Source organism: Rhea americana, unplaced genomic scaffold (genome assembly GCF_003343005.1).
Source record: "Rhea americana isolate MKP2758 unplaced genomic scaffold, rheAme1 scaffold_9, whole genome shotgun sequence".
NCBI lineage: Eukaryota > Metazoa > Chordata > Aves > Rheiformes > Rheidae > Rhea > Rhea americana.
Window position 1 is genome coordinate 2,179,503 of NW_028187088.1, and position 12,846 is coordinate 2,192,348.

The following is a 12,846-nucleotide window of genomic DNA, read 5'->3' on the forward strand; positions in this document are numbered from 1 at the left end:
TTTTTTTTTTTTTTTTTTTTTTTTTGGGGGGGGGGGAGTTTCTAAAGGTTAATCTTGTCAGTCCTAGTTTCCAGAAGCCACAGTTTTCTTGAATGCAAAAAACTGTGCTGTAATATTATTGTTCTATTTTTGGAGCTACTAAGCTGATTCCTGACTGGCTAATCTGTGACTGAAGTTTTATTCAATGAGGGAATCTGATTATTTTTGAGGCAAACGGAGGAACAAAGATAGAATTGCTATTATATTATGAATTTAATTAATACAACTCATTTTTTGTTTCARAACAGGACTCTGATTCTTGACCTTTGCAGAGCAAAACCACAGAGAATATTCAGCAATCCAAAACTTTTTACCGCAGTTATCTTACTCAATCCAAGAAGATCTTAACTGCTCTGCATAATTTATAGAGTTCGGTTCTACTACCACTGAAATCAACGACTTTATTGGGCTCTGTGTCTGAAAGGGATCTGTCTTCTGAAAGACTTGTTTGATTTTGGYTTGGAAAACTAACAGAAATAAAGATTGTGCAAGATGAAAAGAATCTTTGGCAAGACCAAAGATTCAATTTCCATATGCCTCAGATGAACACAGCTCACATTTGCCTGGGGATTTATTGAGCCCTTTTGCAAGAGCCACATCTGTAGAACACTGATAGAGGCTGTAGGTAAAGCACCGTGCTGGTGTCCATCCCGCCGTGTCCCTGAAAAGCTTTCCCAGAAGGATTGCTCCTCCCAGGCACGATGCTCGTACCATCAGGCAGGTAAAGCCTCCGGTAGGAGGCTCGAAGCAGGGTGCTTCCTCTGCTCAGAGGAAGCACTTTGTGAGGACAAGAGAAATGCAAATGCAGCCATGACCTTTCACAAATGATCACAGGCTGTTTTGAAGATCCTCTTACGCARTTTGCTCAGATCAGGAATGCTACAAGGATACTTAAACAATATACCACCCAAAACACGCAGGCGGTAATATAGACATTACCTTACACAACCCAGAAGGCTACCATGGCTACAATCTTAAAAACCCAGCACTTACTAACAGCTGACTGTGGTATCTGACTTCTCACGTTCTGCTCTTAACCTCAGGAAAATAGGCTGATGCAATAAAGAGGATGGGTTAGCCTTCCAGGATGACCCTCGAAGAGCTTATAATATGCCATCCTGCATCAACAGGTCCTATCTGAACATTGCCAAACATCAGGCAAACACAGAGCAGAAGCAGATTTTTTTTTTTTTTGCAATTTAGAAACATCTTGAATAATTTTGTACTGACTCAACAACACAAAACTAGAACTGAAAAAGGTTAGCTCACCAAGAAAGAGGTCTTCTAAGTGCCTAGCAGAATATTCAAAACTCTTACTATACCTTTATGCCTCCACAACATGATTGTTTTTCCTTGGAAGCAGAAGATTCAGATTTGAAGGAAGATCGGTCAACTGGCAGGACTATGTTGTTYGAGAAAAACTGCGTATTTTCTTTTGACGAAATCTCCATGATATCCCCTGCCTCTAAACCAGAAAACATGAAGAATATTTTAAAAGGGCATCCTATTAGCTCAGCCTGAAAAGCTCGTCATGTGACAGCAACACCCTGCTGTACAGCTTTCCYTACAACAGCAATTATCAAACTTTACAGCAGAATCTGAACAGTGCATTGCATGTTTAATTATGGAAATTTGCAATCCAGTTGCCTATCATAATGGAGATAAACATCAGTAAGCAGTCTTCATCTTCATTCTCTAGCTATCATCAACATGATTTCATTGAATATTTGACCAAGCATTACCAGCTGACTAAATGAGGCTTGTTAATGTTAAATAATGTTTCTGGAGTTTATATGTAAGTTCATGTTTCTAGATGTGACTGTGTCTGCAGAGATTTCTCAGAGCTAATCTCTGAATTTCCCATATATCTGGGACATCAAGTAATTAGATCAAAGGAAATCTAGCCCTGTTAATGAGGGACTTGAATTGTTTTATATTGAAACATTAGCTCTAATCGTCTGATGCTAGTTAATGAGTTACACAAGAATAAAGAGGTTTAGTTCCTTTTACCATTTTAGATAGGGCCTTAGGGCTCAATGGTTTTGTCAATTGTTACAGGAAAATGTTAATTTGCTTCTTTGCAGGTAAATACAAAGAAGTAAAGAAAAACCTAAATACTGAAGTTTGAAAACAAAAAATATCAGTAATTCTTAAATCTCTACTTATATGCTACAGTACCTTGTTCTTAATTTCAATCTCTAAATCAGATCTGGAAATATTTATTAAATAAGCTTTTGTGTTCACTTTTAAGCAGCACTACAGAACTTCTRACTGAAACCAGAAATAGGTGAAATTCTTATTCTTTTATAAGTATGTATAAAGACACAGGCCTCATACAAATAAAAGATATATTTGTGTGCATGTTCATAAATATATATGTGCATGAATGTATGCATATCTCTACATATCTATGTGTTCATGGGTTGCCAAGGGTTTGTGCAGTAGGTACTTGTGTTTCCAGAATGTAAAATGTGATGTAATCCATTAAATTTAACAAAAGTTTATCTAGATGTTCATGCAAATACTTGCCTAGCCCCTGTTCAGAATGGACAAAGTAAAAAGAGAAAAATATTTGCATACAACACTGCTGTGTCAGGAACGATAATGAATTTCCATACTAGCGCTATTGAGTGTAAAGATGTTTGCAAGAATGATAACAATGAAAGAAGGATGGCTTGTGCATGCTGCAGAAAACTTATAACCTATTCCTACCCTGCAGATGACTTTTTATAATCTTGAGAAAAGCCATCTCATCTCTCTATGCTCTCCACTTCCGAATCTGCTCAGTGGGGAACGGCAGCATGTGGCTCCGAGAGCAGAGTGAGGTTAAATTCATTCAAATTTGAGYGCATGGACATGAAGCTCATATAAGGTATGATGATATGTAAACACATGAGATGATAGCCTTTAGCTTAAAGTTTGAAATGCTGAGCGTATTTTTACTATACCAATTTAAGACTGAAAAAAAATCCAAACGGATAATGAAAATTTTGCAAGAAAAACAGCCTGAYCCTCCCTGTGGTGCGTTGTCCTTATGTTTGCGTAACCAACACTCAACTTGGGAAAGTCCAGCAGGGGAGCAGAGGGGCTGCGCAGTCTTTTCCTCTGCACCCCACACAGAGGTTTGACACCAACCCCCTCCAAAATGCCACAGAGACATGGAGCCGGAGTATGCAACACCAGGACCAGAGAGCGACACATAAATCCATGCCACACGAAGCTGGGGCAGTTCTCAGACAGACAGAGAATGGGTAGCAGTGTTCAAACAAGTCTTACACTCTACAAGCTAAACATAGTGTAGGAAATAATACCATTTAAAATCCAATTCCAGATGTCAAACAGAGGCAAGAGGTCACAAACCTGCCCAATGCCTCTCAAGCACTTTTTGGTGCCATTGGCATTATTTTGGGAATATTCGTAATATGCTCCCAATGGCTCAAGGAGCTCAGAGAGCTCTGCTGTGACACTGGGAGATACTTGACTGTCACAGATGACCTGTTACTGACTTCACTACAGAGACAGCCTCAGCTTTTTGCCATATCTTGGATATCGCATTTCTCCAGCATGCTGTGAAACATGCGGCCGGGAAGCTAGGGTTGCCTCTTCCTCCCCAGGTGTGGCGGGAACACTGAAGAAACATGAGGTTAACTACTGGCATAAACATCATTTCACAGAGATCAGGTTACTGGTCCAATCTGGCCAACAAGAGCAAAGAATCAGAGGTCRGTGTGCAGCGCTTCGCACGTTTGAGAAAGATACATGTTACAGTGTTAAATTCAAGCCTTCCATATCTAGCCCTCGTTATGCATTTCTCCCTCAGTATACATACGTGCACACACACACAMCCCGCTGAAATGCTTATAGTCATGAAATCTTTGTGTAATTTGTTAACACGTGCATGACTGCAGCAATGGCTATGCATGGATACTTACACACACACACACACACACACACACACACACACACACACTTAAGCTAAATCCATGAAAAGACATGCCTGATTGAAAGATTGTAATCATATGGATTTAGTGCATTCTGCCTACTCACGAAGAGTTTGAAAATAATATCTGTGCAGCAGTTATCTCTGCACAATCTTTAAATGTACTTGTTATTTTATGTGTATATCTTTATCATATATTATTTGTATAATAAAAATATACTAACTAGTTTTATCAGTCTTTATTATTAAACCAGCACAGGATCTCCAAGATCATCCAAAATGCAGGTTTTGTGGCAGAAAAAATATTCAGCTCTTATACAAGCAGATAATGATGTGGTGAGAATAAAACCTAGTATAACAAGGCAGAAACAATAAAACTTGAAGGCACAAACACTGTTTTCCSTTCTTGCAACCATACACTATCTAAACAGTGCTTCCTAGTTACAAGTAGCATCTTCTGAAGCTCATATAGCACTTTGAAATCTTCAAAGATCTCTGAGGATATTGGGTTGCCAGTGGAGTGCCATGGATTTAGTTGTTCTAAATCTATTTGGTAACTTTTACTAGGAATTAAGAGAGTAAGGCATTCAAGAAAGCTTGGGTAAGGTTTTTTGCTCTTTTAGGAAAACCTTTTCTTGTTGATAGTTGCACCACTCCATAATATTCATGGGAAATGTAGGTATATAATTGAAAATAGAGTCTAATTCTGTTAGTGTAACCTATAYTAGCAATTTTCTTTACAGTAGTAGTGATTCTCTCAGGTAGGGTTAAAGCAAGAACCACCAAAAATGGAGACATTTTAACCTCTGCAAAGATAAGGGACAGRAAAACACTGTGTTTTACCACACTTACGAAGAATCAGATCACACCAAGTGAATTCCTTCTTAAAACCGCCTTTAGTGGGAGTACTGAAATAAATAAAYAAAATGGGTAGAATTTGGCCACTGATTATTCTGACAGAAAAACAAGATTCTAAACTCAATACCCCAAAGTGAGGGGATTCTTACAAACTTTGTCACACTCGCTGCAAGTGCTTAAATCCAGGCTGCAGATGTGCTGGCTGCCGGCCGGCAGCACACCTCCCACCTCCCTTCATCCCCACGCCGGGGTGCGCTGGCCCCCTCCTTGCACGTCTGCATCCACCGAAAGCGTCCCTTGCCTCGGCCGTGCCACAGCTCCTGTGTCATCTTCACAGCGCTGGTGGGGGTGCAGGGCTGCAGCTCAGAGGCTGGTCTGGAGAAGGTCTCCGAGCACGCGAGAGGAGAACAGGCAATTCCCTAAGTGTCCCTAAACTCGTGCAAGCTCCAGACATTGAGAAAAGCCCTTCCAGCCGCTGGAAGCAGGTCTGTTTCGCAATAAGCCTCCTTAGAGGTGCCTTTACCGTGTGTCAGCCTGCAGACACAGAGCAGCATTTGCTAGRTGGGGGGAGGGGGGAGAACCGGGAGGCCCGTACAGAGAAAGTGGACCAGATGAGCTAAAGCATATCATCTCCAAAAGGGCCATCAAGAAAGAGAAGAAGAAAAACTGAGTCTTACCTGGCAGCTGCAATCCCCAGGGACGGTGCTTACCAATTTGCGTGGGTAAGCTCCCTCTACCGCTTATRCCCATACATGCCTGCACGCGCAGTGGTCCCAACTTAGCGGTGGGAAAAGCTAGAGGGGGAAAACCACCTCTTAGAAGATACTCAGTCTAGGAAGGCACATCTTATACCAGAGGCAGAGAAAGAAACACAGGGGTGGGAGAATCGCTGTCTCCTGTTTCGCCTCAGCGCTCTGCRCTTGTGCCCCCCCATCCTCCTCCTCCACCTCGTCACTTTTTCCCTTCCTTTCTCCCCTCCTCTAGATTGCGGGACACTGGGCACACGGGCAAAGCAAAGACACCTGGTGCTGAACTTTGAAACCCTGAAGAGTAGCTAAACCCCCTCCCCTCCACCCTCACTCTCACTCTGGGGATATTTTTCTTTGCAACTTGCTGCAAGTTTCATTGGGCACGTGACAAAGCTTTGTAAAGAAAAAAAACATATATAATCCTCATCTTCTTAATTGCTCATTCTCAGGAAATAAAAGAGTGGACCAAAAGAAAAAAGACAAAGACAAAAAAAAAAAAAAGAAAAAAAAAGAGGAAGAAGAAGAGTTGTGGGGAGAGGGAAGAGGCTAGGATGTAGAGAGAGCAAGTTATTCACAAAGCTTTCCCACCCAGATGTAAGTATTTCCTAGTATTCCCAGTGCAGCCTGTTCCCCAGAGGCCCCAAGGCAAAGTCCCTGTCAACATGGTGCAAAGCCAGACTGAAAAGGTCTGTTAAAGGACAGGACAGAACTGCTTTGGAGAGTCAGTCATGTTCTTGGCTAAAATGAAAGGGAAACGTTGCAAACTTCCTCTTCATTCTAGCCCAGTGTTTCTCCTGTCACGAGGTTATGGCAATTGAAAAGGCAACATTAATTTGCAGGTTCACATTATGGTAAAGCCTGTGAATAATGTGACTAGTTCTGAGTGCATTTGTTTAAAATTAGAGTGGCCAGAAATCCTGCATGGTCTGTGAACTTGGGCGATTTAATTACACAGACTGAGAAAGTATTAACTATAAATACTTCTTCTTTTCCCCTTGCTCTCGCCTACCCTCTCCAGTAGGGTATGTTGCCATAGCAGCTAAAACTTCCCTGACACTCAAAATGTTGCGGTGACAAACACAGTGCCTTGGAGCAAATTTCTACTTTCTGAGATTTAACACAAATTGTTATCCATTCCTCCATTATATCTCCATTTTAACTACTTAATGCAGCTGGAATTTTATTACACTGCACGCAAATCACATTTTGTGCTGCAGCGGGTCTTATATGCCTGCCTGGCAATTTAGAAATTTGGAAATCTCTTTTTCCCCCCTTTTCTAAGAGATGTCAGGGTCCCTAACAGCCCACGGGAATTAGTGTTTGCGAGAACTAAAAGTTCTTTCAGCCTCTTTCTGAGAACAGCTTCCAGCCTGTTTCCTTCAATTATTAGGGAAACTGAGTTTACACAATACAGGATCTGTACTAGTTTTGCCAGACCTTTAATCTTTGATGCTGACCTTGTCTCCTCCAACAATTTCTGACAGAAACTCCAGGTCTTTTGCCACTGGTAGCTTTCTGCACACAGTCCCTTAAAAGATCTGAGGCTTATACTCATAAACACTTTTTATGATCCCCTTTCCTGTAATTCCTTCATTATGCCCCAAGTCCTCAGTGGTATCAAACACCAGGACAGTCTTCTACTGTTACAGAAAAAAACCCTGAAGAATGGTATTCTGCAGCATAAGATGAAGTAGTGCTTTGAAAAATGAGGCCTGCCAGACTGAGTGCAGTCTTCCCTCCTTCCCTGGGTTTTTGGTTCMCTAGTAATTCGAATGGCAGCATTGTAAAACCTCAGCATCAGCTTTCTGTCTCTGTTGGCCCTTTCCTGGAATTTGTTCATAGAAGCTTCTCTGTCTCCTTTGTAGGTGGATATAATATCTTCACTGGAACTCTATCAAAACCACCCTGGAGGAGATACTATCCATCATGGAAAGTTTTCTAACATCTTCCAAAAGAGCATCATCCTTCCTTTATGAGTGCATTATGGCCATTCCTCCAAAACAGCCCTATTTATGTCCGCTCTGTCTCTCTTCCAGATGGCTGTATGGAGTAAATGAATGCAAGCTCCTCATTAAAACCCAGTGAGTTCATCTGCCAGAGAAGAAATTCTCATCCAGGTAGGACTTTCTCTGTCTCTCAGAGACAGATGCGCTGCAGATACTGCAGAGAAAGGTGATGGTATAAATCAGCTACTAAGGTTTACTAACTTGGGAAACAGATTTGCTGCAGCACGTGACACCTCTTGTGTCAATGCCCGCCTCGATATTTTTCTTCAGTGTCTCTCAGAGCAGAGCACTGCCCAAGCAAGACACAAAACTCACGTAGAAGCTCACAAAACAATCAATCACACAAGAAAAGGTCTTGCTTTCCCCTAATCCCCAAAGGAATTACTTACTTATATTTCAGCTATAACRGAAACAAAGCCTTTAAGGCAGCTGCAGGACAAAGAATCAGAAGCAAGTTTATTCGTCGAGGTCTGTTTCCATTTTCTTTGCATTCCTACTTTGTATTAGTTACAGGAAATTAGAAGCCAGACCACCTTCGTTTCTAAAGCACAGGGTTAAATTAATTACATTTTTAAAGCCTAGTGTAGCCTTAGTGAATAGCTGTCACCAGAGTAATCACCAGAGATGTATCACTACACTAATGACACAACAGTTTTGTGGGTCAGTCTCTAAACTGTCCGACAATAACAGATCTCTGAGGMGTAGCTCCAGGGAAGCGGCTGTTCCTTCTTCAATCACGTTTAATGAGAGAATACTGAACTTGTAAACTTGTGAAGTCTCCAAAAAAGAGTGCTCAGAAGCATGAGTCTTTTCCCTTTATAAAAGACAATTTATTAAAACAGATCCTGACAGAGTTATGGAAATCACGAAGGCTTGCATGGAAAGATAAACTTAACACTGGCATCTGAATGCACACATAAAAGCCGCATAAAAACTTTGGTTTTATCTGGTAGAAGGAAAGATCTTGGTTAAAAAAAAATAAATGAAAATGCATAAATGGGATTTTGATAGACTCTATTGGCTTAAAATTTGAACTTCTTGTAATTTGTATGGTCTGACAGAGAACACATTCCCAAAGCTTGCATTGCATTGGAAAGCAAAGCTGCATAAAAACTTTCAGTGGGACAAAACCTTAGTAGAAAGAGTCAAACACTTAGACTGACACTTGGCTAAATGCTACCTTATTACTTTTTTTATGTGAGCATGTAGGTAGTCTACCTCCCAGCAACTCCCACATGTGCCTGGAGTGACTCACACCATAGGAGAAACAGTCCCCGTAGCAATTACTTGTGGCACATGGTCCTCAAGCTGCRCTGATTTCCTGACCCTCCTGAGAGCTCAGTGCGAGAGCTAACTTCAGCAGACAAGACGGAGAGCTAGCATAAAATTATTATTTACATTACAAGGAGAGGAGACCCATTGCTGAAGGTCATTGCACAAAGTCTGTGCAGAGCTGAAGTCAAATAGATCCACATCTCTTGAATCCTTGTCCAGAGAGCCATTAGAACAAGGTCTCCCCAGCACTGGTGAGTCTGGAAATGCAGAATAAAAGCAACTTTCTTGCAATCCTAAGTACATCCTTGCTATGAATATAAACGAATAGGAAAACCACTGTCAGAACAACCCTCACACATCCATTCCACATAAAAGAAACAGAAACGAGTAATTCATGCCAGCTTTTAGAGACATGGAARTACTCAGTTTACAGTGTAAATTCCAGTCTTGAGGGTAATACTTCCTTCCCTAAGAAAGGACTTCCAGATCTAGTCTCAAAGAAAAAATCTTATTATCAAAAGATGGCAGAAGCAAGACAAAATCATCCTAATTATTTTAGTGTGTCAACTGACTTGACATTGGAATATCTACAGGTCTTTCTGAGAAGTCTCGTTATCCTGTGATGCTCATCAAATTATTCACGACATTCAGATTTAAAGCCCCCATCACAAGACTTCAGGAAGACAAATTTTCAAAGATTACAGCTGAAGTAAATGCAGTATTTATTGCACCCCTAGGATAGGCCTTTTATAAATATGTTCTCCATGCACAGGGCCTGGAACAGTGTACAGGAGCATGCTCAATAGCTGTAAGTTATCCTGGAAGCAGCTGCAGAAGGTAACTTGTCAGGTAAAAGAGGTTTTCCCTCCCTCCTGAAGAGTAAAAAACAAGAATTATGGATCCAGGCAGGTTTTGACTAGAGTTCTCAAGAGAAGGAAGAAATAACACGTGAGAGGAAGGAAGAGGAAGGCAAGAAGGGAAGTCACATGTATATTCAAATAGCACCACACTTTGCAAAGCTCCTGATGGGCCCTGAGGAAAYCAGCTCCTAGTGGGTGTAACAAGAGTGATGAATGAGACCCAGCAATACGACACAGCACTTCATGGCAAGAAGCACACTTTACCTACTGGAGCTTTGGAGAGAATTTTAATTTAGAGGACTGGACTGTAATAAGATAAACTGAAATTTGGCCAACCACTAGGGATTAAAAGCTGGTAATCTTAATAAAATCCCATAGCTCTTTCTGTAATGCAGATAAATTCTTTGAACTCGGTTTAAACCCAAGATTTTGGCTAAAAATGTAGAAAGAGAAGGTATAAAGAATTTAACAGAAGAGTTTATTACACAGAAGGGGTTGAACTTGCAGAATGTGATGCTTTTGGCAAGCACAGTGATAAACAACTGCCATGTACAAAAGATCATAGAGGGAAGTAATTTAACAGCAAAAACAAAAAAAGTCACAGTAAATGAAGTCATCATGCAGATCAAACAGGACCCTTCTGCTTTGTGTTTCCTGGCAGCAGATAAGCAGATGTTGCAGCAACCCTTTATGCAGCAACTCTGTAGGCATATCAAACTTCCAAACCATTGTGACTGGGTTTGTTCCAGGTTATTTAGCAAATTTAACTACCAGTCTGGGTTAGGTGGGACATCAATCATGAAAATCTTAGGTAAAAGTTTAAGCTTGCCTGTTTTCTCTCATGGCTCAAGAACTGAGGTAATGCTAAAAAAATATCAGGCTTTGGCTGTGAAGTAGTTCAACCAAGTTGCTGGCTTTGATAGTTTTCTTCTCATCATGCTAGTTTTTTGGGATCCCACTGTGGAGTGGTTAAAAACCTCTGTACTATTTTGGACAGTGTGAGACACTTGTCTCAGAGCTACAGGTCCCATCGGTCAGCTGGCATCAGGTCCTTGACTGCCAATGTCCTTTGCCTTTCTACTSCTAGCTGATGTCCATCCAGGGAGCCTGTGGTGGCCTGAGGGACAATGTCTATTTCCGTATGATTCTGGTGAGATAATTGAGGAAAAATAAAATATTAAAGAAAGTGTTGCTAAAGAGAGTGCCATGAGTTCTCTGAGCTTTCTTTATTATTTAGTGAAATATTTTCAAGTGGTTTTAGGCAAGTGGAKCTGTCTGAGCAATTGAGAGCAATTTGAACACCTGAAAAATGCGACGTTTAATTGAGCTGCTACTGACTGTGTGCCATGGCCTCATTTATGTTTTACCAGATTACTAGAAGAAGCGTGTTCATGTGTGGTCTCATTAGTAGATTGACTGCCTCAACTCTCTGTTTTATTGCTCATCTCTTCCCATGGGAACCTCTTGCTATCTGAAGAGCTCCACGGAGAGTTTGCGATTTTTAAAGACAAGTGCATTCTTACCTTGCTAGCCTAATCTTTGTGATGAGGAGTGCTGAATGAAAAGAGTTTTTCTTTGTTACTCTGGTTGTATGCCTTTGTTTGGGCACCTGTGAATCTCTGTGAATAATTCAATGCTRTGGAGTGATTAAATGGTGGGACAGACCAGCTGGAGGCTTGTGAGCTGTTTTTCCGTTAGAATAGGTATAAACATATTTTACTTTCAAACTGGRAATAATCCCAATTAATACCTCCCTAATCACTGCCTAGTGCAAGTTTCCTTAAACTTCTGACATTCAGAATTTAAGCTAGTGGGCAGATAAACTGGTGGGACTTCAAAACCAATATCCAGAYTTCATGGCTGATGTCTTTCATATTTTGAAATCTGTAATTTTTAAGTTACTGAGGAAAAGAGGATTTGAGTACACAGTTTATCCAGATAATTTGTATGCAACCGTTTCAGACAAGTTGGCTGAAGARCTCTTCAGCCACTTTACTTACTTTCATGCAAGTAGATAATAAAACTTCAAAAAAATGGAGAARATTGCAGAAGGTTGAAAGATACTATTTTTTGCAAGTATAAATAGCAATCAAAGAAATTACCTAGACATCAGTCCTAGCCCACATAATGAAGCAGCAAAATCTTTCAGTGAAGAATGACAGAATACTAATCAATATAATTGCAAGAAAAATGATTTCACTTACTTGATTTCCCTCTTTAACATATTAYATGTGTGATTAATAAGGGAAACGCTGTTAAGGAAACACATTTAATTTGCTCTGGAAGCATTAGTCACTCTGCATTACTATGGCTAAATTGTGCCATGTAATACAGTCCATGTTCAGTCAAAGTGGTYCATTTTTAACTGGATTGAAAAATAGGCATAAGACGGATTTTGAAATATTGGTCAYCATTAAGCAGGGACATTTATAATGGTATCTTCCACAGACCGGTTCCAAGTCATATAGCATTTAACATGGGATTTATTATTCCTCTGAAATATATTGCAGAATACCGCCTGRTAAAATTGTGGATAATCAGGTGATCAGCGAATGTAAGCATGGGCCACTAATGTATGCTAAGCAGGGTTGACAGATAAGCCAATAATCCAATAAATACCTACTTTATAGTACAGTCAAACTTTTCAGAAGAAAGAATATATGATACATACTCACCTACCCAGTGRGCCATCAGTGTCCAACCAGGAGAAAAATTACGCTGGAGAAAGGGTAAAACCTTCCTTGTGTTGGCAAGATGCACAACAGCAAAATGGGACCAGTTCTAATACTTCCTTTCTAGAATAACTGCGGATCAGCCGGGGAGACTTCAGGAGAGAGCTGCAGGAATCCTATGAGGATGGGTGACGGAAAGGCACGCACTGACCTGAGCGGAGGATAACCCGTCCACCACTGCCCGCCTGCGCGGGCTCCTCTTCCCCCTGGGCCAAGTGCCCCCTTAGCGCTCAGAGATTGACAACGCAGGTCCTGCAAGGGGGAGGACCACATCAGSAGCATACCTGCCTCATTTTTAATGAGGATTTCTCTGCTGATTAGAGGGGGAAATGATATTTTCAGATAAATATCTTAAATTAGAAACCTTCCCGATCAATGCTAAATGCT

At 40.8% G+C, this 12,846-nt stretch overlaps 1 protein-coding gene across 1 annotated transcript in view; it reads right to left on the reverse strand.

Moving 5' to 3' along the window:
* Positions 1-5,667, reverse strand: part of LOC146584768 (solute carrier organic anion transporter family member 1C1-like) — a 27,243-nt gene extending 21,576 nt beyond the window's left edge. Inside the window, exons 1-2 of the mRNA XM_085324002.1 lie at positions 5,515-5,667; positions 1,362-1,504 (exon numbers count right to left, since the gene is read on the reverse strand). Of these exons, the coding sequence (XP_085180128.1) occupies positions 1,362-1,504; positions 5,515-5,587 (216 nt within the window). The 5' untranslated portion in view covers positions 5,588-5,667. The remainder of the gene's footprint in view (positions 1-1,361; positions 1,505-5,514) is intronic.
* Between the last annotated feature and the right edge of the window lie 7,179 nt (positions 5,668-12,846).